The following is a 25,438-nucleotide window of genomic DNA, read 5'->3' on the forward strand; positions in this document are numbered from 1 at the left end:
GGCAGCACTGGTTTAGAAAGATTCCCCCAAACAGTAAAAGTTGCCATTCCTCTCCCACTAAGAGAAAACCCCTGCACTTCAAACTTACATCAAGCAAATAACAACAACAACATCCACAAGAAGTCCCATAGTGGTTAAGTCTGTGGACTCTGTGGCTAGACAGTTTCTCCATCCGTAAGCTGTGGATGATCAAAGTCCTTACTAACTGGAGTTGCGAGTATTAAGGGATCTGGTACATGTATATCTCTTAGAAGAGGGCTCAGTAAGGACCTGCCCAGGGTCACACAGCAAGTGGCTTGGGGGATAGCACCCAGGTCTGTAGGACTCAGAGAATGCCCTGCTTGTTCGTGGGGAATGAGGAGCCCCCGCTGGGCTGGTGTGAAGGTGGGGAGCGCTCCCTGTAAGACAGGCCAGACTGAACCTTTCCCCTTGCCCCCGTCCATTCCACCCAGGTCCAGATGAAGGAGCTGTGGCGGGAGGTGGAGGAGTCCCGCACCTCCCGGGAGGAGATTTTTGTCCAGAACCGCGAAAGCGAGAAGCGTCTGAAGGCGCTGGAGGCCGAGGTGCTGCGACTGCAGGAGGTGAGGCAGGGTGGGTGGGGCCATGTGAGTGGGCGGGGCCAATCACAAGTTGCCTCCAGTGCCAACCAAGAGGCGGGGCCAACCACACGCTGCATTCAATGCTGTGTGAAGGGTAGGGAGGTGGGCGGGGCTAACCACACCCTGCCTCCAATGCCAGCCAAGGGATGGGGAGGTGGGCGGAGCCAACCACATGCTTCCTCCAATGCCCGTCAGAGGGGTGGGACTTTGTCCTGAGAGGGCTGGGGAGCCATGGGAGGTCTGTGAGCAAGGGAGGGGCAGGGTCAGCTCTGAGGATGCATGGGGATTGGACTGAAGGGGATTACTGGAGGTGGGGAGGAAGTTGAGGTGAGGGTCAGGGGGACAGGAGGGATAGGATTGTGGGTTGTAATGGGACAGGAGGGGGAGAGGATGGCACTTAGGGGTCTGGCTCAGTGACTGGGGTGACAGTGGTACTGTCCCTGAGAAGGAAAACCTGTTGGAGGAGCAGGTTTAGAGGAGATGCTAAGCTCAGTGGACATATGATGAGGTGACGACCTAGGGGGCAGGCAGCGGAAGGTAGACATGGGTCAGGGGCTCAGAGACAGATTTCAGAGACATCTGCCTGTAGATGGAAGTTAAGTCCAAGGTTATGAGGGACAGCATGCAAGTGTGCAGTGGAAAAGACCAAGAGAATTGGGTTGTGAGGGGCAGGGAGAGAGTGAGAATGGTGCCTGAACATGCCCCGCCACGGACCACCCATCTCTCTGCTATTGCAGGAACTTGCTGCCTCAGACCGTGCCCGTCGTCAGGCCCAGCAGGAACGGGATGAGATGGCAGATGAGGTGGCCAGTGGCAACCTTGGCAGGTGAGTGGCCCATGGTAATTTGGGGCAGGGCACTCTCCTCTGGCTGTCCTGCCTTCTCACCCCCACCCCTTCCCTCTCTCCCTAGGGCAGCCATTCTGGAGGAGAAGCGTCAGCTGGAGGGGCGCCTGGGGCAGATGGAAGAGGAGCTGGAGGAGGAGCAAAGCAACGCAGAGCTTGTCAATGACCGCTACCGAAAGCTACTCCTGCAGGTGAGCACAGCCTGGCCACCGTAAGCCCCGACGAGCCCAGGTCCCTACTCAGCTGGGACCATAACCCTTAGCCCTCTTATTCAGCAAACAGAAAAGGAGATATTTGAGTTGGGTTTTGAAGGTTGAATAGGAGTTCACAAAAGAAAAAAAAATAAAAGGCATAATGCATTCGTTCGTCTTTCTGAAACTTCTCAAAGGCTGGATCCAGAGATGAATTATATGAGATCTCTATGGAGAATTATGTGCCTCCCCTCCCCCCCATATGAAGTTTCCTAGGGGATACAGACATGGGGCTATATTGTCACATTTTGTTGTTAGTTGCCATCAAGTCGATTCTGACTCATGGCAACCTCACATGTGCAGAGTAGAACTGCTGCATAGGGTTTTCAAGGCAGTGACCTTTTGGGAGCAAATTAACAGGCCCTTCTTCCAAGACGTCTCTAGATGGGTTCGAACCGCCAACCTTTTGCTAGCAGTCGAACGCGTAACTGTTTGCACCACCCAGGGACTCCGTTTCATTGTCTCAGGGATGTTACTTTGCACCTTATTTTCTTTTTTCCTTATAGTAACCTTGTATGGGATTTGACCTCAATCTTTTTTTCCCCTGCCACTTCTGGCAAAGTTCTGTTTCTTGACCTGGGTGAGAGTGACAACATGTTTGCCTCTTATAACTCATTAATCCATGCATTGGATTAGTTTGACTTTCCATGCCACCGTTTTACAATAAAAAGTTAAAAAAATAAAAGGATATGCTAATCATTCCTTCTATATGTTCCTGTGGGGATGAAAGGAAATAAAATATGAATCAGACTGGGTCTGACTCATTTTCGTGTCCCCAGCATGGGGCCTTGCTCAGAGTACGGGCTGAATAAACAAACAGGAACTATTATTAGGGGTGTGTTTACACATTCTCAATGTAGTAGCTGCTGTTTATGGAGCCGAAGTTTCTCAAAATGACCCACATATCACTCATACCAGAACCACCTGAGATGCTTGTTAAAAACACGATTCAAGGACCCTACTCCAGACCTGCTGAATCAGAATCTCTGGAGGGTGGGGCTGTGGAATCTGCATTTTTGTCACAAGCTCCCCAGATGATCCTGGTGCAAACAAAAATGTGATAACCCTTGGAATAGACCCATTCACAGAGGTAGAATTTACAGCCTTTAAGCAAGTTTGCAATAGTCTTGTTAATTTATTAAAATAGCAAAAAAACGTATCCGAAAGCTTAAAACCAGGGCTGGCAGTAATGTTGGCAGATAAGCCCATCACTACAAAGAAAAGTTAACAGTTGCTGAGTATTTAGTATGTATTAGTCTCTGTCCTCTGTATTTAACAATCATCAACTCATTTAATCCTGGGAGGTACCTGGATTTAATGACCACCTTCCCTCTGGACTCCACCATACATCCTGCCTTTCCCACCTGTGACAGGTGGAGTCGCTGACCACAGAGTTGTCAGCTGAGCGCAGTTTCTCAGCCAAGGCAGAAAGTGGGAGGCAGCAGCTGGAGCGGCAGATCCAGGAACTACGGGAACGCCTGGGTGAGGAGGATGCGGGGGCCCGGGCCCGCCAGAAGATGGTCATTGCTGCCCTCGAGTCTAAGCTGGCCCAGGCTGAGGAGCAGCTAGAGCAGGAGAACAGGTAGGTGGGAGAGGAGCTGTGTTACAATCACCTAGTTTCGAAACATCCAGAAGACATCATGATATTAACATTTGCTGATTTCCTCTATCATTTAGAAATGTAGGGTACTACACACCGTTCTGCAGAGACCCTGCCTTCTCCATTGTCCCACACGGGGGATGAGGTCAGGAACAGCCAAAGGCATGGGTTGGGTTGGTTAAGTCACATCATCCTTTATACAGGTGTACTACCTTTGGGCTGCAAGTAACTGTACCACCAATAAGAATATGATTTCAACAAATATATCAGTTAACTATGGCTGCATAACAAACCATCCTAAAACTTAGTGGCTTTAACAGCAACTCTTTATTATTGCCCGTGATTCTCTGGGCCGGCTGGTAGGTTCTGCTGATCTGAGCTTGGTGAGGCTCACTTATGTGTCTTTGGTCAGTTTAAGGTCACCTAGATGGGTTTGCTGATCTTAGCCGGGCTTTCACATATCTAAGGCCTTGCCTGGAACAACTAGGCCAACTTATCTGTGTTCCACATGGCTGCTCATCCTCCAGCAGGCTAGCCAGGATCGTTCACATGGTGGAGTTAGAGTTCCAAGAGTGTGTGGCAGTGTTAGAGGCCTAACCTCTGAACTGGTATAGTGTCACTGCTGCTGCATTCTGTTGACCAAAGCAAGTCATGTGGCCAGCCTAGATTCAAAGGACTAGAGAAATAGGTTCCACCTCATGATGGGAGCAGCTACAAAGTCACATTGCAAAGAGCAGGGATATAGGAAGGGGTGAGAATAGAGGGCCTTTTTTTTGCCATCTATCTATCACAAAAAGGAACTTTGTTTGCTCACATGATAAGAAGTCCAGAGCTGGGCAGCTGAAAGATGGCAGGGCTCCAGGTCATCGTCTGTGCAGTTCCTTTGGTCTTTCCCTCTTGCTCTCAAAATGATCACTTACTCCAAGCATCACACCCACACATATCCATATCCAAAAATTAGTGAAAACATGGGTCTGATCCTCAGAAAACATTTTTAGGAACCATCAGGCATAAAGCTAAGTATGCAGACACTCTGGAGAAGGGAGCCTGTGTGCCAGTTCTGGCCTGAATAAACTGTGGGAGCCAATTGGGGATGGGAAAGAGGGCTGAGGCCAGTCCATGTGCAGGATAGCCACAGGACAAGGCCATGGGGACAGAACCCCAGGGGAGCATCTCTCCTGATCTGGCCTTTCATCCCTCAGGGAGCGCATCCTCTCAGGCAAACTGGTGCGCAGAGCTGAGAAGCGGCTCAAAGAGGTGGTGCTCCAGGTGGAGGAGGAGCGGAGGGTGGCTGACCAGCTCCGGGACCAGGTAAGCAGCTAACATCATTGGGGAACCATGGGAAGTAGGATCACTGACCAAGAAGTAGCACGGGCTATCTCTGGAGGTAGTGAGCTCCCCATCATAAGAAGCAACAAACAGATGCTGGACTGGAAGTAGGTGCAATTATTATCATAGGGCTTGGAGCATTACCAGCGGGTGAGAAATGACTTTCCCTTTCTGAAATCTAGAAAGGGCCCTGGTTTGGCGCTGAGGCAGCCAACGTGAGGAAAGACATTAAACCCCACCCAGAGCCTAGACCAGGGCTAAAATAACAGCAACATGGTATGTATTTAGTGCTTGTTATATGCCAGCCACTGTGCTAAAGACATAACATGCAGTACATTTAATCCTTATCACAACCCTATAAGGTAGGTACTTTTATTCTTCCTCTTATTCAGTGAAGAAACTGAGGCACAGAGAGGTGAAATAACTTCTCAAAATTATTTAGCTAGTAAGGGGTGGAGCCAGGGTTCAAACTCCAGCACTCTGTCTCCAGAGTCTGTGCTCTTAAGCGGTTACTGTGTCCCAAGCATTGTGGTAACTGCTTTTTAAAAAATATATGCATGCATTGTCGGGTCATTTCTCTTACCAGCACCATTTCACAGGTAAGGAAACAAAAATTTTAAGAAGGAATATAATTTTCTCAGAGTTGGTAGATGACACAGCCTGGATAGTATCCCAAGTGTGTCTTATTCTAAGCAGAACGCCTGTGTCCCTAAAAGCTCAGCTATGTTTTAGATGCTATTCATTTCAGTTATTGAGCACCCCACTGCATGCCAGGACTGTCCTACCATTGAGGATACAGCTGTGAATGAGATAGAATGCCTTAATGGAGCTCATGTTTTCAGCATAGGAAAAGACACAATAAACCCTTTAAAAAAAAAAAAAAAGATACTTACAGATTGTGACAAGGACTGTGAAGAAAATAAAAGAGTGAAGGGAGAAGGAGATGCAGAGGACTGAGGAACCCTCTTTAGATTGGGGGGTCAGGAAGACCTCTCTGAGATGACATTTGAGCTGAGACCTGAAGGGTGAGAAAGAGCCAAGCAGAGGGAACAGCAAGTGAAAAGGCCCTAAGGTGTGGAAATAAGCTTGGTGAGTTTGAAGCAAAAAGCAGAGCAGTATGACTGAAGAAAATGGGGTGGGGTATTGAGTAATAAGAAATGAAGTCAGAAGGATTGGCAGGAGCCACATCACATGTGTCCCCTTCCCTAGAGAGAAAAAGATGGTACAGTCTGAGGATGGTCCTAGGGAACTTGTTCAGGTCAGTGGGTTTATGGGGAGAAGAGAAATGGTCAAGAGTGAGACCTTGCAGGGCCTGGGACCTTGTCCTTGGGAGCCAAGAGAGGGCTGTGAGTAGGGGAGGGGCAGGGTCAACTCTGGGTATAGAGAGACCCTCGGATTCCATGTGGGAGTTGGATTGGAACTAGAGACAGGAAAGGCTGGGGAGAGTCAGAGACCCTGCCTTCTCCATTGTCCCACACAGGGCATGGGGCCAGGAACAGCCAAAGACATAGATCAGGTTGATTAAGTTACATCATCCTTTATATAGTTGTATCACTCTGATAACTAAGGTCTGAACAGACAGCAGAGGATGGGACAGAGTCAGGGCAAAGGAAGGACAGGGCAAGGATATGAACTGGGCTCCCTGACCAAACCTCTCCCCTCCACCCAAGCTGGAGAAGGGGAACCTCCGAGTGAAGCAGCTGAAGCGACAGCTGGAGGAGGCTGAGGAGGAGGCCTCCCGGGCTCAGGCAGGCCGCCGGAGGCTGCAGCGGGAGCTGGAGGATGTCACTGAGTCGGCCGAGTCCATGAACCGAGAGGTGACCACGCTGAGGAACCGGCTCCGGTACGGCTGCCCTACATGAACCCTGACAAGCTGGTGGCATCCTCCATAAATGCAGGGGTGGCAAGGGGGGAATAGCATCCATGGAGGTGGAAGGGCAGTGGGTATGTTGCAGGAGAGCCAGAGCTGAGGTAATTTCTTTCTTCCCAACCCCATTTCTCTCTCTGTCTCATCTCTCTGCACCCGTTCTCTCCCTTTTTGCCCCATCTCTCTTTCTGTCCCTTCATCTCTCTGCCTCCCAGTCTCTCTCTGTCCCTCCATATTTCTCTGTTCCCATCTCTGTGTTTTGCCATCTGTCTCTATCCTCATCTCTCTGTCCCTCCATCTCTCTGTTGCTCTCTGTTCCCCTGTCCTTATATATCTCTGTCCTTAAATCTCTTTTCTCTGTCCCCATCTCTCTCTTTGTACCTCCATCTTTCTCTGTCCCCATTTCTCTGCCCCTCTATCTCACTGCCCCACATCCTTATATATCTCTTTGTCCCTCCATCTCTCTCTGTCCCCATCTCTGTCCCTCTGTCTCTCCATCTCTCTCTCTCTCTCTTTGTCCCCCGTCTCTGTCCCTCTATCATTATATCTCTTTTTCCCTCCATGTCTCTCTTTGTCCCCCTGTCCCTCCATCTCCATCTTCCCATCTCTGTCTGCCCTACCCCATCTCCCTCTGCTCTATCCTCCCCATTTCATTCACTCTTTCACCCCTCCTCTCCTCCACATCTCACTATCTCTCACTCACTCTCTCCTTGTGTCCCACATTTAATCTCTGTCTCCTGGTCTTTCCTCCCCACAGACGCGGCCCCCTCACCTTCACCACCCGCACCGTTAGACAGGTCTTCCGCTTGGAGGAGGGTGTGGCATCAGATGAAGAGGCTGAGGAGACGGAGCCAGGGGCTGGGGCCCCGCACCCAGAGCCTGACGGGGCCACGCAGGCCTCGCCCCACTGACCCCTCCATGCTAACTGGACAGGCCAGGGTCCCTCCCTCCCTCCTGGCTCCATAGGTGCCTGTCCCCAAACCCAGCCCTCTGGCTTCTTGCACTTTGGAGTTGGTGCCACTCTCTGGCACTGCAGCACTTATCGCTCCCCACCCCAGACCCCCTGAGACCCTTGTCAACCAACCCCCAAAACCCAGAGGAGTGGGGCAGGGTGGGGAGGCAAGGACTGGGACTCTGTGCTTCAGGGAAAATCTGGATGTAATTGGCAAGGATGGTCCTATGCTTTCTTCTGTTGTTCATGGTGGATATTAGGGAGGGCACCACAAGCTCCCCTACCCACCTCAGCCAGCGCCATGCGCTCCCGTTTCCCTAACGTCCACATCCATCTATATCTGTCTGTCTCCCAGATGGCGCAATGGTTAAGCTCTTAGCTGCTAACCAAAAGGTAATAGGTTCGAACCCACTATCGACTCCATGGCAATCTGCTTCCGTAAAGATAAATCTAGAAAAACCTATAGGGCAGTTCTATCCTATAGGGTAGCTATGAGTCGGAATCGACTCGATGGCAAACAACATCTGTCTAATGGCGCAGTGGTTAAGTGCTGCTAACTGAAAGATTGGTGGTTCGAACCCAGCTAGAGGCTCTAAGGGAGAAAGACCTGGAGATCTGCTTCCATAAGATTGCAGCCTAGGAAACCCTATGGGGCAGTTCTACTTGTCATTTCTGCTATGAGTCAGAATCAACCTAACAACAATGACCTCTCTCTATTTCTTTCTCTGTCCTTCTCACCCCTTCCTGGAGTCTCTATACCCCTTTCTCTCTGGGTTGCTCTTTCTGTTTTATCTCAGTCTCTGGGTCTTTCTTTCTGGGTGTCTCTCTCTCTTCCACCCCCTCCTGATCTCTCTCTCCTCTCTCTCTACTTAACCACTCTCCCATCCTTGAACTTCTGGGTGACAGAAGCTGAGCCCCAAACTTCACCATCCTCTGACCCTTGCAAAGAGGCGGGAGAAGGGGCTCCCCGACCCTTCACACCCTCTGCCCTTCCGGTTTGGGTTGCTCCTGTGTGATCAAGGTGCGGAGTCGCTGGTGGAGTCTCCCTTGCCCTCCCATCCTCCAGGCTCTGGCAGAAATAAACGCCACCCCCAACTGGCCCGTTTGGTCTGGCTGTGATTGTTCTCAAAGGGGAGCTTCTGGTAGGGGGAGCATAGGCTTCTGCAGGTGTGTGTGGTGTACCAGGCTCTTGTGAAGTAACGCTTTTACTCTTTACCCCGGCCTCCAAGGAATTCCCTCCATTTTACAGATGAGAAAACTGAGGCTCAGAGCTGCCAGGTCCCTGGCTCCAAGCCTCGCAGTCAGTGAGTGGCTGAGGCAGCACTGCACCTTTGCAACATAACAATAGGGCCCATTTGTTGAGAAGTCCCTGTGTACCCTGCACTGTGCTGAGCACACGATGTGGGCTTAGCAGTCTCATCACGGCCCCTTGAGGTTGAAATTCCATCGCTTGCCAGCACAGTGTCTAGAACAGTGCCTGGCATGTAGTTGGCATTTCATTAAATATTTGCTAAATGGGTAGACCAACCACCACCCAGCCATTTTAGAATGGTGGAAACAGGCCCAGAGAAGCTGAGTGACCTAAGGACACATAGGTCCTAAGAAGCTGAGCCAGGGTTTGAACCTAGGCTTCAGAGTTAGCAATACAGACTTAATCAGGTGAGGAGACTGAGGCACAGAGAGGTGAAGTAACTTGCTCAAAATTATTTAGCTAGTAACCTTGTGGCACAATGGTTAAGTGCTCAGCTGCTTATCAATGGGTTGGAGGTTCAGACCCACCCAGCACCTCTGCTGGGGAAAGACCTGGTGATCAGCTTCCATAAAGATTTGGAGGGAAAAAAAAAAAACCCTTTGCTGGCGAGTCGACTCCAACTCATAGCGACCCTACAGGACAGAGTAGAACTGCCCCATAGGGTTTTCAGGGAGCAGCTGATGGATTTGAACTGCCAACATTTTGGTTAGCACCAGGGCTGCAGACCTAGGAAACCCTATGGGGCAATTCTACTCTGTCACATGGGGTTGCTGTGGATTGAAAATTGATGTGACAGCACACAAGAAGGAGTGGAGCCAGGGTTAAACCTCCAGCCCTCTAGGGTCCTCAACTACTGAGCCTACATTGGGGACCCAGGTCCACCCCTCCCGTGGGGACTAGCCACCCTCACCTGGAGGAGTCAAATTCTCAGGCCCCCTGACATCCCAGGTAGGGCTATCCACATTTTTACTACCAGGGAAACTGAGGCAGGCACTTATTCCCAAATAACAAGGCGTGGGCAGCAATCAAGGTAATGCCTGAACCACCAGGGTCCACACCCTTGCCACTTTAAATATGACCCCAACACACACTTGAAGACTCGACCTCTCTGTCCACCGCCAAGTGTGCAGCCCCAGTCTGGAGCCCTTCGCCGCAGACAGCCAGTCAGGCAGCCACTTTTAAATGAAAAGGAAACTTTTATTTTGGTGGGGAGCGAGATGGCAGGTGGGTAAGGGGCATGACACTTTTTCTTTGGGGGGGGGGTGACATGCGGTAGCTTCTGCATTGGGCGGTTCATGCACCCAGGGTGGGCGTGGGGAAGGCTTGGAGGAGGGCCCAGCACAACCCCTCCCTCCCTGCCCTGGGGGTGGGCTGAGAAGACCCGCCGTTAGCACCAGAGTTGGACGATTTGCAGACCTCCCCTCCCCACACTGATTCCGGACCCCCGTCCCCATCCCTGAGAGCGCCCCCTAGTCACTCCTCCCACAACGACAGGCCAGGCCCGCCTCGCCCACATTTGAGAGACTTATTGCTGTGTGTGTGTTGGAAAGGGGGAGTCGCTGAGCTCAGGAAGACCCCCCGCATTCATTCCTCCCCAGTCGCCCCGCCCCCTGTCCTTGCGTTCTCGGAGCGCAGGAGGGGAGCGACATGCGTGTAGGGGCGCGTCATGCAGCGCATGCGTTTAGTTGCGGGCACCCTGGCAGCCAGGGGGAAAAGGGGAGCGGGACATAGACGCTGTCCCTTTAGTTCTCTCTCCCTCCCTCCCCGAATCCCACACTGTTGACTTGGAGAATGGAAAGGGGGGGGGGGGCTAGAATCACCTTTTGGACAGGTTTATAATGACGGTGGTCATTTTTTAAAAAAGCTGAAAGCTGAGTACGTGTGGTGGGTTGGCGATCAGCCGGGAGACTTTGGGAAGAGGTCAGTACCCTTTGGAAAAGACCCTCACGCACACCCCCTTTCCCCATCCCGTTCGGCTTTTGTGAGGGTCTGGGGTTATCTGGGGGATTTTGAAAAACTTGAACCCTTTGGCAATAGAATCAGTCCCCACCCCCTATACCCTGGTGCCCTTAGCCCTTTGCCCTGTCCCAGAACCTGCCCCACCCTTCACCCCTGATTCACCAGGGCTTAGGGTCCGAGGGAAGGATGGGGGGGGGGCTCAAAGTGCCCCTTGCATAGGAATCGTTGCATCAAGAATCGTGCTCAGCGACACCCCCAAGCCTCTAGGGCGGGGTTTCCTGAGGCCAGGGGAGCAGAGGGAGAGCGGCTGCTAATTCTGTGGCCCCCCAGCTCCAAAAGGGGGGCCGCTAAGGATTCTGGGACCTATGTGGTCTTTGGGCTTGAGGGAGGTAGCGCATCCTTGAGCCTGGATGGGAGATGAAATAGTCTTCCACCCGCGAGGGTGGCGGTGAGGGGAAGGGTGGGGAAGAGCAGGCTGCGGTATCAGCCTGGTGGGGTCTGTCATCGTTTCCCAAGCTTCTGATCTACACGTGTCCTTACATTCCGGTACATCCTCGAAGACCACTGGTGGACTGCTTTACAAACGGAAAACACTTCTAAATAAATGGTGACCTAGCCCAGCAGCAATGTCTGGACTTCCAGGCTTATGTACGAAGTACGTGCACTTTTAAATGTTCCTCTTGTACTACCTAAAACCTTAGCAGGGATACGAATACGACCCCCTGGGACATACTGGTGTCCACGAATAGGGTTCCACTTGGGCACCACTTCAGGAAAGGGGGTGCCCTTGAGAATCTGGTTCCCTGGAATTGCAGACAGGTCGCGCCTATCTTGGGAATTCTAGCATCAGGGGAACCTGACGAGGATGAGTCTGTTAGGGGCTTGGCGGTGTCTGTGGAGGCGGCAGGCCCAAGGATTTGGGGGTGTCTGGGAATGTCAGAGTTGGGGGAAAGATCTGGGGCATCCCAAAAGCTGAAAATGAACTGAAGGATTGGGTCAAGACTGGGATGTCCGAGAGGTGCTGGGTCGGGGTCAGGGGTGTATCTTGTGTGCAGAGGTTAAGTCCCAGGAGTGTGTGGGAACTTGGCGGGGGGGGGGTGCGGGGGCCAGGGCCGAGTCTCAGGAATTCCGAGGTGCAGGTCTCATGTCCTAGGAATCTGGGGGATTGGAGGCTCTTGTGTGCTAGGGCCAAATCCCACCAGGAATTCTGGGGTGCGAGGTCTCAGTCCATGCAGCAATGAGAGGCGAGCAGATCCCTGGGCGGGGGATGAGGGTGGTGAAATTTACCTGAGGGACCCTCCAAAAGGCCGAGGGAGCGGCTGTCGCCTGCCCACCTCGCACCTCCCATCTCAGCTCAGCTCCTGTGTTTGGCTTGGCGGTACTGTCCCTCCTTCCCCCACATTGTTTCCAGGTTTTTGTTTTTTATAATCAACACCTGTTGGGATGTCCTCCTGGGGTGAAGGGTGGGAGGTCCCAGCCCCCTTCCCAGAGTGCCCCTCCCCTGGAATGCGTAGCATGCAGCCCCTGGCGGCTTATTGCTGCGGTGGAGGGGAGGGTCCGGGCTGAGGGAGGCATGCGGGGGGCGGGGGGGGGAGGTGCCCCAAGATGTGATCGGCATCATTTGGACGTATTTACACGAGTTGATGGGAGGGACGGTGGGTGTTCTATGGCTCATGGAGACCTGAGAAGGCTTTATTTTGGGGATAGGGGAGAGTTGGGGGGACGGGCTCTGGACCCTCCCCCTCCATCCTGGGGACCCAGGTGGGAGGTGTGGGGCCCGGGGGTGTCTGCTGGCGTCGTCGTCTCGGTTGCATATTATTAATGACTTTTTGTTTTTTTGTTTTTTAAACCCTTTTCCCCACCCCCCACCCCCAGTTCCTTTGACCTTCTTCCTGGTCACCCCCGAGTCCCCCCACAGGGGGGAGGGGAGCGCTAGAGGATAGAGGGCAGGGTTGGGGGAGCGCGGCGGGTGGCTCGGGGAGAGCCAGGGGGCGTGGCAAGGGGCGCTAGGCGCAGGGACACCCCACTCAGGCCCGCGATGCTGCTCAGGCTGCGGGATTTCTCGTAACCTGGGGGTAGTGGGGGGGCCGAGGAGGGGGACAGAAACACGGGGAGGACGCGTGAAAGACGGGGTGGAGGGGGAGGGTCCGACAGACAGAGAGAGACCCCAAGACAGAGACAGGAGAGACAGAGAGACAGGGACAGAAAAAAAGGCAAGAGAAAGGAATGGAGGACAGGACAAGAGACACCCAGAGGGAGAAGGCGAGACAAAGAAGGCGAGAGACGGGGAGAGAGGATAAGAGACACAGAGAGAGAAAAGACAACACGGAGATAGAGACAGACGGCAAGAAACAGAACAAGGAGACGGAGAGAGAGAGAAGTGGGCAGATGTGAGAGTCAGTCAGCATCCACAAGAAAGGCTGAGACATGGGGGAGGGGGAGAGACTCTGGGTTAGGAGGCAGGATGGTGCCCACCGAGCCTCCCCCCAACCCCCCATTGCAACCCATCCCCCCACCCCCTGTCCCCGTTGGCCCCCTCATCTGAGGCAGAAAGGTGGGGGGCAGCAAGGCGGAATGGTGGGTACATGGGCAGGAAGCTCTGGGCGCTGGAAGGGGACTCGGGTGGGATGCATGTAGGGGAAGCAGCCAGTGGAGAGTGCTTGGGGGAACTGGGGTGCCGTCTGGGGGGGGTGGTCTAGCCTAGTTGTAGGGAAGAAAGGGAAGGTGGGTGGTGGGGTCCATGGGGCACTAAATGGAGAAGTTGGCAGTGGCTTTGGGGGTCATTATGAACATTTGGAAGGGTAAGAGCAGGCAAGGCTTATCCAGAAGGTTCTAAGGGGATATCTTAAAGAGTCCAAGAAGGCTTTGGGGTTCTAACAGGTGACCTGAAGTTTCAAACAGTGTCTTGATAGATTGCGTGGTTTCTTAAAAACTTGAAAGTGTCTTAAGGGTTCTGCAAGTGTTTGGGGCTGTTCTATGGCTTTTCTGGGCTGTGAATGCTAGGGGTGTCTTGGCCCCCCAGGAGAGGGCCTGCGGGAATTCAAAGCCCAGTATCTCGGGGACACCCCCTCCCAGCCATTCCCAGTTGCTAACCTGGGGGGAAGGGGCAGGGGGGGACCGAGGGTCTCACGAGGTCTCAGGCGGTGACAAGAGCTGGGGACAGAAATACACAGAGTCACGGTGGGAGGGAAGGGGGCTGGGGGACCCCCCAGAACAGCCTCACTGTTGGGGGGACGGAGAAACGCCGGGACCTCTTCCTCCTCGCTGGTGTTTTCCGGGTGGAGGGGAGCAGTGAAATGAGGGGCGGCCAGAGACATCAAATATGGAAGGAGCTTCCGGGATGGCTGGGGGTGGGGAGGGAAGAAGGACAGGGCTGGGGAGGAAGTGGGAATGAATATCAAGGGTTAGACTTAGAGGGTCTAAGGAGAGAGGTGGAGGAAGATTGAGAAGGGAGGGTCAGGAAGAGGGGGGAGGACAGGTCAGGAGGGAGAGAGAGTGGTGGTAGGAAGAGGGGTCTGGGGGAAGAAGGATAGAAGGGAAGGGAGAAAGAGGAGGGGGTGCGGGAGGCAGATGGAAGGTGAGGGGCAGCGGAAAGTAATCAGGACATTTAATGGGGCAGAGGACTCAGTCAACCCCGTCAGCTCCCACCATTATTTGAGTTCAGTGAATGGATTTTGGCATCATAGGCAAGAAAAGCAGGGACTTCCCCAGCCCACCCACCCACTCTCACCCCAAATCCTCCCTCACTCAGATTCCCAAGCTCAAGCCCCTTCCCACCCCCACTCCCCTCCACCCTACAAGGGCCCTTCCAGACCTGGGGTTGGGGAACAAAGGATGATAACAGGATTGGGTCCAAGCAGTGGGGAGAGGGGAGCAGAGGTAGGGGATAGGCAATGGAGATGAAGATGGAGGATTGGGGCGGGGCGGGGGAGGGGGGAGTGTGTGGTTTGCAACAGGGAGGGATGGAGCAAGAAGGGCCAAGCAGCCCCTCTGGCTGGAAGCCTAGGTTCTCATCCCCGTCTGCTGGGTGGGCCTGGAGTTGGTCATGACCCTCCCTGAATTTCTAGGAAACAAGGGGATTTAGATGAGGCTGGCCCTGGAGGCTCCTCAAATTCCACGAAAACATCTCCCAAGGCTGAGGACAAAGATCTTTTAGGATATGTTTCTTTCTAAGGAAGACTCCACAAATGTTTGTTGAATAATGACTGATGGTTGTTTCCCATCACATTTAAGATCAAATATGGCCTCCTTACTCTGGCTCAAAAGCCCCTCATGATCTTTCTCCCCATACCCCCTCTGGCAGCCCTCTCCCCTTGCCCACTGAGCTCCAGCCACACTCCAGCCTCCTTGCTGTTTCTTGAACCAAGCTCATCCCACCTCAGGGCCTTTGCATACACTGTTCCTTCTGCCTGGCTGGCACTTTTCACTCTTCAGGTTTCAGGGCACCTTCTCAAAGAGAACTTCATTGACCTCCTTACCTAAAGTGGCCAGAATAATTATCTTTTTTTTTTTTTTTTCCTTAGTTGTTTATTTTCTACTTCATCCAATCAAGGGCTGGCAAATTTTTTCAGTAAAGGCCCAGATGGTAACTATTTGCCACATGGTCGCTGTGGCAACTATTCCACTCTGCTGTTGTAGTGCGACAGTGGCTGCGTTCCAATAAAGCTTTATTTACAACAGGGGCCGTAGTTGGCCAAGCCCTGCTTTAGATGATAAACTCTATGACTGAAGCGATTTTTGCTTTGTTTGCTACCATCTTACTCCAGTGGAAACAGTGCCCTCAATAATTAGCTGCTGGATGGATGGATGGGTGATGGATTGATGAATGATGGATAGATGATGCATAGATGGTTGGATGAAAAGAGCTAGGGGTCATCTATAGTTGTTTGAGGCTTACAGAATATATGTTAAATGCCTAACACCTGGTAAGTGCTTGGTTATGTTTGCCAAATGATTAATCTACTAAATATCTCTTCACTCTATCTCCCTCCTCCCCAGCCCCCAGGCCCAACCCTCCTGCCCCACCCCACAACTCCCTCGCCCCATCCCCTCCTCTCTGTCCTCACAGCCCTGGTCCCGGGCTCAGCCTTGCCCTCTTCCCATTAAGCCTCATCCCAGTCTCCATCCTGGCCTCCAGTCTCTCCCACCAGTCCAGCCCCATAGGGCCCCCGAGGGGTCTTTCTATGCCCAGAGCTGACCTGCCCCTCCCCGCTCACCTGACACCACCCCCCAGGTCCCCTGGACAAGGTCCTAGCCCTTGCCTGACCTCTGCTCTCCTGCCTCCTTTCCATCTGCTAGTCCCTCTCCACCTGTGGTCCAGTCTCCCAGCCTTTGCTTCTACCATTCCCTCTAATCACTACAGTCAATGGGATTACTTCCTCCTCTTACACATCCTTCAGATTTCACAGTGGAGACCAGCTCCTGCATCCTTTCCTGATGTTCCCTCACCCCATCCAGGGAGATTTGTGGCCTTCTCTTACAGTGCTCAGTGCTACCTCAATTTCTGCATCTATCACCTCTGATAGGGACTGTCTGAAGTCCCTGGGTGGTGCAAATGGCTAACGCATGCTCGGCTGCTAACCAAAAGATTGGCAGTTCAAGTCCACCCAGAGGCACCTCGGAACAAAGGCCTAGCCATGTACTTCCAAAAAAATCAGCTATCGAAAATCCTATGGAGCACAGTTCTACTCTGAAACACATGGGGTCACCGTGAATCGGAGTTGACTCCAGGGCAGCTGGTTTTGGGACTGTCTAGGTCTGTCAAGGAGCCTTGGTGATGCAGTGGTTAAGCACCTGGCTGCCGACTGAAAGGCTGGTGGTTTGAACCTACCAGCCACTCCATGGAAGAAAGATGTGGCAGTCTGCTTCCATCAATATTACAGCTTTGTGGGGAACATCTAGTTCAATTAGCATAACAGTTTATAAAGACATGTTCTACATTCTACCTTGGTGAGTAGTGTCTGGGATCTTAAAAGCCTGTGAGCAGCTAACTAAGATACTCCACTGGTCGCACCCCTTCGGGAGCAAGGGAAAATGAAGAGAACAGGATACAAGGAAAAGATTAGTCCAAAGGACTAATGGCCCACAGCTACTATAGCCTCCACCAGACTGAGTCCAGTACAGCTAGATGGTGCCCAGCTACCACTACTGACTGCTCTGACCAAGATCACAACAGAGGGTCCTGGACAGAGCTGGAGAAGGATGTAGAACAAAATTCTAACTCACAAAAAAAAGACCAGATTTACCGGCCTGACAGACTGGAGAAACCCCGAGAATATGGCCCCCAGACACCCTTTTAGCTTAGAGGTGAAGTTACTCCCGAGGTTCACCGTTCAGCAGGGGATTGGACAGCCCCATAAAACAAAACAGGACTAATGAGGCACAGCAGTCCAGGGACAAGGACTAGAAGGCAGGAGGGGACAAGAAAGCTGGCAATAGCGAACCCAAGGTTGAGAAGGGACAGTGTTGACATGTCGTGGGGTTGTTAACCACTGTCATAGTGCAATATGTGTACTAACTGTTTAATGAGAAACTATTTGTTCTGTAAACCTTCACCTAAGGTACAAAAAAAAAAAGGATTATCTATGTGAGATCAAGTTGACAACAGCAACTCAAAAGATCTGATGGGAAGCCCAGGGGCCAGTGAGTTGCAGATAATGGTGATGGAATTATTTGGAAAAGGATAGTGAGAATAGCAGCACAGCTGGAAGAATATAATAGATATCACTGAATTGTACATGTAGAAATTTCTGAAATGCTGTATCTTTGGCTATGTATATTTTCACCAAAAACAAAGGTCCTCCAAGTTCAAGAAGGGAGAGTGCTGACATGTCGTGGGGTTGTTAACCAATGTCATAAAACAGTATGTATACTGACTGTTTAACGAGAAACTATTTGTTTTATAAACCTTCACCTAAAACACAATAAAAAAAAAAAATTTAAAAAGATTACAGCCTTGGAAACCCTTTGGGGCAGTTCTACTCTGTCCTATAGGGTGGCTATGAGTCAAAATCGACTTGACGGCAGTAGGTTAGGTCTATATCTGCCTCGCCACCAACCTGGGTGCTCTTGGGGGTAGGGGGCAGGTGGATTTTGTTTCCTGTTGAAAACCCACCCCCATCCCATGCCTAGCACCGCACCTGGGACACAGGAGTGCTTTCTAAGTGCTGGCTGGACTAGCAAAGGATTGGATGGATGACTGAGTCTTCCTCACTCCATCCTGCACCCAGGAGAGTGTCTTAGGTGTGCACCCTGTTTTCCTGATTGAATTAAAAACTCAAGGATGGAGGCAGGGAGAGAGATGTGAATACGGTGAAGATGGGGTCAGTCGTGAGGGAGGGGTAGGGGGGTCAGGCATGAGGTGTGGGAGGTTGGGGTTAGTTCTTGGGGGTTAGTGAGGGGCATCACAAGTCTTGGGGAAGGCAGGAGGTGTCGGGGTGGTGTTAATTGGGGGAGCTTTTCACAGTGAGTGGGAGGGGATTTCAGTCAGTGGGGTCTGCCTGTTCTCAGAAGGGTTAGTCAGGAGGGAGGGAGGAGTCCGAGGAAGGGGATGGGGGGGTACTTACCCTGGGGGGAGGGGTTTCGTCCACTAGGGGGATATCCAGGCCGCGGCGTTGGCGTTGAGGTCGGGCAAGAAGCTGGGGGGCCCTGGCTTACGCCAGTCTGGGGGGGCCAGTGGGGGAGCACCGGTGGCTGGGGGTGGGGGAAGAGGCCAGAGGGTCCAGGGTGGGGTTGGGGGGAGATGGAGATGCAATAAAGATAGGTGAAGGGTCAGTGGTGAGGACACTTGTTGGGGGGGCGGGTCCGGGAGGGAGGTGGTTTGGGGCCAGGGGATGGGAGAAGTCCAGCACCTCCTCCCCCATCACCCTCTCCTCCCTCCCCTAGTTGGGGAGAGAGGGAGGGTCTCAGGGAGCCAGTGGAAGATGCCTCACCTTTTCGGATGGAGCCATCAGGGGACGGGGCATAGTCAGTGAGGAGGAAACAGGCTCGGTCGCGGCTGTAGCGGCCTCGACTTCCTGGGGTGATGGGGCTCTTGTCTTCCGGGGACATGGCAGGCTGGTCAATGGCTGGGCAGTCCTCATGGGCAAGTGCAGCTGCTGCCGGATCCCCATTGGGGCGGGGATCTGTGTCCCGAGGGCGGTCAGACAGAGAGACAAAGCAGAGAGTGAGGTGTGGGACTCATGTGGTTGTCAACAAGGAGAGGGTATTAGAATAGAAAGATGTCCAGTGTTGGAAATAGGAGACTGGAAGTAGGGCAGGGTGTTGGGAAGGGGTGGTGGAAAGGGTAGTGGGAGGGGCACAGCTGAGAGGATATTAAGAGGGTGTGGCTGGTGGGTTTAGGGAGGGGATCATTGGGGAAGGGTGTTGAATGTTGGGAAGAGCAATTGGGGTAGAGAAGGGTGATGGGGTATTGGATAGAGTTGGTGAAGGGGAGGGTATTGAGTGTTGGCAATTTTGGATAGAGTTGCTTGAGGGCATGATATTGAGTGTTGGAAAGAGCAATTGGAGTAGGGAAGGGTGACGGGGCAGGGTATTGGCATATTGGATAGTGTTGGGGGCAGGTGTTGAGTGCTAGGAAGCGGTGGTTGGGTCAGGTCTTGGGTGCTGAGCAAGGCAGGACTGGGTTCAGGTGTTGGGGAAGAGGTGGCTGGGGGAAGCCAGTTGGATTCCAGGAAGCAGGCTGCAGTAGGGTGTTGGGTAGAGTTGGTTGACTCCAGTGAGTGTGAGGTGCTGGGAAGGGCAGGCCTGGGGTAGGATGTTGGGGGGGGTGGGGGCTGGGAGGTGGCTGTTCAGGGAAGTGTGTTGGGTGCTGAAGAGGGCATAGTGGAGAAGGGTTGGAAAGGTGACAGATGAGTGAAGGGGGGGGTTGGGGGTCCCCCAGGCTCTGACTCGAGCTATTTTTAATTGGTGTGAAACTGGGTCAGCAGCTGAGGGAGCAAGATGGGGGCTGGGTGGCCCAGCTCCCTTCCTTGACCTACTTAGGGCAAGGGGGTGGGGCCCACCAGCCTCTCCCTCCTCCCGGGCACCCAAATTCTGGCCTCTCGGAGGCCCAGACTCCCCTGGGGGGAGGGGCACACACACACACACAGTCCACTTTCTTCTCCGCTTATCTCCCTTCCTCCCAGCAACAGCTCTCTGGCCCGTTCTCTCAGACCCTTCTCAGACTGCCTCTTAGCTAGAGAGCAGGCAGGTAGACAGAGCCCACTGGGCCCTGGTCTCCAAGATACCCTCTTGGTCACGTGACCATCCACCTGACCCTCTGGGTCTCTATGCTTGGCCTCTGATTCTTGGTTCTGAAGTCGGTCTCCCTCTCTTGGTCTGTCATTAGAACCTAAACTTTCTACCTCTCTCTGTCTCAATTTCTCTGTCCTCTCTCGCTCCTCTTGCTCAAGTCCTGTTTCTCTCTGTTCTTAGTGACAATCTCTTGGTCTCTGGCATCCCTGCCTCAGGCTCTCTTTTTCTCAGCCTTGCCTCTGGGACACACTCACCTTCTGTAACTGTACCCCGGCTTCTGTCTCTGGTCTGCCCCTGACTCATGTACTCATTAAAGTTCCTGTGGGAATCCCTCTTTCTCTGAGTCTTTCTCACTGTTTGCTGATTATCCTGCCTCCCACTGCCTTTGCCTCTCTGAACCCTCTGGGTACCTTTGTTGCAAGCCTGTCTCTCCTCAAAACGATCTCTTTCCTACAAAATCTGCGTTTCTCTGTGACTGTCTCTTTCAGTGTCTCCTCCGTGCCCTGAGCTCCTACTGTTTCTTGGTCTCTATTCCCTCTCTGATGTTGACCACCCCAGTGTCTCTGAACCTCAGCAACCACCTTGTTCTCCCCTCAAGACCTCTCCACCTTTTCCCATTGGTCACCACCATCCTAGGCCCCCACCTCCACCCCTCACCCCCAAGCTCACCTGCCCGGTTGATCTCAATCACCTCCTCCTGAGCCAACGGGCAAGGCTCCCCAGGGGCCGGCAGAGGAGGCAGCCCCATGATCCCGAGCCCCCCCGCGCCCCCCCTGAGTAGCCCAGGGTGCGTATGGGGGCCCGGTGGGTAGGCCCCAGCCACAGTCACCCCCATGGAGGGTGGGGTGATGGGAGGCGGGGGGCTGATGCCACCGCTGCCGCGGTGAGGGTGAGGGTGAGGTAGGGGTGGCGGGGGCGGATCGGGCTTGCAGTAGTTAGGAGAGCCAGGCTGCGGAGGCCGGGGGATGTGTTTGTTCTTCTTCTTGGGCAGCTTCTGCTTGGCCATAGCCAGAGAATAGTACATGCCAAAGTTGTTGACAATGACAGGCACGGGCATGGCGATGGTGAGCACCCCCGCCAGAGCGCACAGCGCCCCGACCAGCATCCCTGACCACGTCTTGGGGTACATGTCTCCGTAGCCCAGCGTCGTCATTGTGACCACGGCCCACCAGAAGCCGATGGGGATGTTCTTGAAATAGGTGTGGTTGGAACCCAGGATGTCGTCGGGGTCGGCGCCAATGCGCTCAGCATAGTAGATCATGGTGGCAAAGATGAGAACACCCAGCGCAAGAAAGATGATGAGGAGCAGGAACTCGTTGGTGCTGGCGCGGAGTGTGTGGCCCAGCACGCGCAGCCCCACAAAGTGGCGGGTCAGCTTGAAGATGCGCAGGATGCGCACGAAGCGGACAACGCGCAGGAAGCCCAGCACGTCCTTGGCGGCCTTGGAGCTGAGGCCCGAGAGGCCCACCTCCAGATAGAAGGGCAGGATGGCCACGCAGTCGATGATGTTGAGGCTGCTCTTGAGGAACTCCACTTTGTCCGGGCAGAAGGTGATGCGCATGAGGAACTCGAAGGTGAACCAGATCACGCACACGCCCTCCACGTAGGTCAGGAAGGGCTCCGTCTCCACCTCCACGTTGGTGATGTTCTCCGGCGGGGCCCCGGGGATCGGGGAGGCCTGCGTCACCGTCTTGTTGCTGATGTGAATGAAGCCCTCATGGGTCTCCAGGCAGAAGGTGGTGATGGAGATGAGGATGAAGAAGAGTGAGGCAAAGGCCACATACTACAGGGCAGGGCAGGAGAGAGAGGGAGAGATGACCAACCCAGGCATCTGGTCTGCCAGCATCTTGGCGAAAGCCTTCCAGGGCCCCTTCTCCCAGCCTCCTACCCCAAACTCAGGGGAATCCAGGCGGCCCAACCCCCTCTCTCCATCATTTCCTGCATCCTATTCTCCCCTCCAAAGCTGGCACAAGGGGAGGGAAAGGAACAAAAGCAGCTCTCCCCCCTAACTCGAGAGAAGAGCTGGTCCCAGCAGAAGCAACAGATGGGCAAATTCTTCCCTGGAAACAGCAATTCCTGGCCCCTCGCTCTGTCTCCCAGACCACCTCCCCACTCCCTCCTGTTCCCTGTGTTCTATCTCAGGGCTCCCAGGCAGGGTCCAAGTGTTCTGCTTTGGGATCTGGGAGGGAGGGCAACTAAGATCACACACTTTCTGTGTCTCAGAGACTTTGGGTCTCAGCTTGGAGCTGGGAGAAGAGGAAGAGGAGAGGGTGGGCAGGGAGGCAGAATCACAAAGTAGTTAAGAGTCAGATAGCCTGGGTTTGAATACGGCTTTTCCTCTGCCTAACTTGGGCAACGGCTATTAACAGAAAGGTCAGCAGTTCGAACCCACCAGCCACTCCACTGGACAAAAAACTGGCGATCTGCTTCCATAAAGATGACACCCTAGGAAACCCTATGAGGCAGTTCTACTCTGTCATATTGGATTGCTATGAGTCAGAATTGACTTGAAAGCACACTACGACTTTGGCAAGGAGTAAGCTTCTGAATCTCAAGTTTTTCATCGGATCATTTTGAGGATTATATTAGATGAATGCACAAAGGGCTTCGCTCCAAATACAGTGCTCAGAACACAGGAAGAGGATTTTATGTGTTATTAGGGTATGGGGGCATGAGTTGGGGGGGCAAGGTGGAGATCTCAGAGAGGGGAAAGGGACAGGTTTTAAGGCCTTTGAAGAGGAGATAGTGGCAAGTTTCAGGACCCAGAAAAGGGGAAAGGCTGGTTGAGGACGTCATCTGGAAAGGACAGGGCAGAGTGGAGCCACAGAGAAGGGGGTGGGAGTCAGAGCTCTAAAGAGGAGAGGTGGTGAATGGTTAAGACTACCAAGAGCGAAGAGGACACAGAATGGGGAAGGGGTCCGGGTTTAAGGTTCTGGAGTGAAAGGGACAGAGCGAGAGCTGGTAGAGAGAACAGGGTCAGAAAGAAAGAGGGGAGGGGACTTCAGTCAGAGGTGCAGAGACTTGGGGGGGGGTTGTGCCTGGGCTATTTCAGAATTGGGGGGCAGGCCAAAGTCCTGCCAAACAATGGTGTGGGTTTTGATTAAAGCCTTGAAGAGAGGAGGTGAGGTCAAGGTCTTGGAGAAGGAAGGCGATGGGCCAGGACCCTAGAGAGGAGAGTGGGCTTTATATGTAGAGGAAAAGGGGGAAGGGATTGGCGTAAGGGGCGAAGACGGGGCTTTAATCAGATAGGTTCAGGAGAGGGAGAGCCTGAGGGAGTGGGCTTGACTTCAATCAGGGGTGCAGAGCAGAGAGAGGCTCCAGGGTCAGGCTGCAGAGTGTACCCTAGACCTTGGGGTAGGCCAGGGTCAGCCCTAACCCTCTCCACACCCACCTTTCTTCATAGAAGTGAAGGGGCGGGGTCTCGCCTTCGGGAGAGCTTGACTTTAACCAGAGATGCAGAGCAGAGAGGGGGCCAGTGTCGGGTCCACACAGGGAACCTTGGGGTGGGCCAGGGGTCCACACGGGCCCTCTCTACTCCCCCTCCCCGTTTCTCCGTAGTGGTTTAAGAGGCCAGAGGCCTCCACAGAACGCATGCCCGGTGCTCCCCCGCCCCCTCTGAGCCGGGAGCTCGGCGCAGGCTGCGGCACCGCAGTGGGGGCGGGCCGGCAGGGCCAGGGGGGAGGGGCGCGCGGCGGCCAGCACAGCGGACAGCTCCCCCGCCGCAGTGCGCAGCCGCAACGGATGGAGGCCGGCTTAACCCCTTCCGAGCCGGAGCGGAGCAGCGCAGGTAGTGCGCAGCCGCCGTGCGGCCGCTTCGCAGCTGGAGGCCACAGGCCAGGAGCTTTATTAACTCCTTCCCTCCCAGGGCATGGAAGGGAAGGTGGGCACTCGCTGCAGCATCGGTCAGGTTTAACCCCTTCCCCCTCGCCCCTCCCCCCCGCCAGGGATCAAAAGCGTAAGGGACAGGAGGGCATGGAGTCCCTGTAAGAAGGAAAGGAAAGATTACCGGGAAGGGAGCAAGACGGAGAAGGTAGGGCCTGCCCCTCCACTTAGCGTTGGCCTCAGCTCTCAACTCTCTCAAGCAATCTCACTTAGAGGCTAGAAGGCGCTTGGCATTCCGTGGACATTCAAAATACATTTGTTAAGTAAATGAGTGACCCCCGCAGCTGTCCCAAACCCCCAGCCTGACCATCACAGCAGGACTCTACCTCCATCCCTTCCCTCACCTCAGCACCCTTCAAAAGGGTCACAGGAGGGAAGGGCGCTCCAGGCCATGGGGGAGGAGGTCCGCTCAGAGGCCATAGGGGCCATTTGGGGCCAAGTCCCTTCTGCACCTCCTTCTCCCCACCTCCCCCCACCCAACTCCAAATCTCGCCAACTCAGCGCTTCCCGGGGACCAAATTTTATGCGGTGCCTCCGGGGGGGGGCCCCCTCCCCCGGGCTCCCTCCCCCGGCGCGAATGCGGCACTGCGGCTCCACGTCCTTCCCGGCCCAGGACAAGGCACGGTGGGGGGAGGGGACCGGGACCTGCTCCTCTGGGTGTTTGGGACCCCAGGAAGCTGGGAAGGGGAGCAGGGCTGGATCGTCCCTCTTTCCAATTCTCCCATTTTAAACTGTCCCTCTCCAACAATTTCTGCCTCCAGGGTCTGAGGGCAAGGGAGGAAGTTAAGGGAAGGAGGAAGTTCGGGGGTGGGGGGGAGTGTAGCCATTTAGTCTGGGAAGTTGCAGCTGCTTGAGGAAAGTTTTTTGGGAAGTTTGAGGGAGCTTTGGGAAAACTCTGGAAATTCGAGGGAGATAAGACGGTAGGAAAGAACGGAGGGACAAAGGGTCTTTGCTGAGGTAGGAGCTCTTTGATTCATTTTGGGTGGGGGGAGAGGCCGAGGGGCTCAGTCCTGGGCTTTGGACTAGAGGAGTTTGAGAGAGGAAGGGAAAGCAGTGCTGTGAGGGTAGGGGGGGAAGGCAAGGTAGAAAGAACTGGGAGTTATTTTGAGGGGGAAGTTTTTGTGCTGATGACTTGAAGCGGGTCCCAAGGATTGAGGTTAGAAAAAGTTCTGGGGCAGGAGGGAAATGAAGAGAGGAAGTCACTTGATTGATCAGGAAAGGGATTGAGGGGCTCTGGGGGAACCGAGAGACAGAAAGTCAGTTGTGCAGTTTAAAAGATGGAAGAAAGAAGCTGGGAGCATCTGTGGATGAGGAAGAATCGGTTCTGGAGGGCATATGGGGGTTTCTGTAGAGGAAAGGCATATTATGGGGCCCAGGGGTCTTCTGGAGACACCAAAGAGGAATATGAAGGGCTTGAGAGAAGTCTGGAGCTTTAGGGGAAAAGTTTTGGGATGGGAGTTGGGGAGGTGAATGTGGGAAGGGACATGAACACAGAGGGGGCCCAGGGGGAAGATGTCCCAGGACTCAGTGTTGCAGTGAGGGGGAGAAGTGTCCTGGCAGGAGTAAGCATTTTGGGAGTTCAGAAGAGGCCAAGAAACTGAGTTGGAGTGGAGTGTCTTCTAAGAGTTTGAGGGTAGAAGAGGAGAGCGGCGGCGGGGCGGGGCGGGGG

At 53.8% G+C, this 25,438-nt stretch overlaps 2 protein-coding genes across 2 annotated transcripts in view; one reads left to right on the top strand and one right to left on the bottom strand.

Annotated features, from left to right (window-relative positions):
- The window catches only part of MYH14 (myosin heavy chain 14), a 115,620-nt gene extending 108,219 nt beyond the window's left edge, over positions 1 to 7,401 (top strand). The window contains exons 36-42 of the mRNA XM_004381844.2: positions 453 to 581; positions 1,337 to 1,425; positions 1,511 to 1,634; positions 3,068 to 3,276; positions 4,497 to 4,605; positions 6,294 to 6,466; positions 7,248 to 7,401. Coding sequence (XP_004381901.1) covers positions 453 to 581; positions 1,337 to 1,425; positions 1,511 to 1,634; positions 3,068 to 3,276; positions 4,497 to 4,605; positions 6,294 to 6,466; positions 7,248 to 7,401 — 987 coding nt within the window. The remainder of the gene's footprint in view (positions 1 to 452; positions 582 to 1,336; positions 1,426 to 1,510; positions 1,635 to 3,067; positions 3,277 to 4,496; positions 4,606 to 6,293; positions 6,467 to 7,247) is intronic.
- Positions 7,402 to 12,585: 5,184 nt separating this feature from the next.
- The window catches only part of KCNC3 (potassium voltage-gated channel subfamily C member 3), an 18,637-nt gene continuing 5,784 nt past the window's right edge, over positions 12,586 to 25,438 (bottom strand). Inside the window, exons 5-8 of the mRNA XM_023736208.1 lie at positions 23,483 to 23,707; positions 20,557 to 21,670; positions 18,585 to 18,776; positions 12,586 to 12,722 (exon numbers count right to left, since the gene is read on the bottom strand). Of these exons, the coding sequence (XP_023591976.1) occupies positions 12,586 to 12,722; positions 18,585 to 18,776; positions 20,557 to 21,670; positions 23,483 to 23,707 (1,668 nt within the window). The remainder of the gene's footprint in view (positions 12,723 to 18,584; positions 18,777 to 20,556; positions 21,671 to 23,482; positions 23,708 to 25,438) is intronic.

This window comes from Trichechus manatus, unplaced genomic scaffold (genome assembly GCF_000243295.1).
Source record: "Trichechus manatus latirostris isolate Lorelei unplaced genomic scaffold, TriManLat1.0 scaffold00087, whole genome shotgun sequence".
NCBI classification, from domain to species: Eukaryota; Metazoa; Chordata; class Mammalia; order Sirenia; family Trichechidae; genus Trichechus; species Trichechus manatus.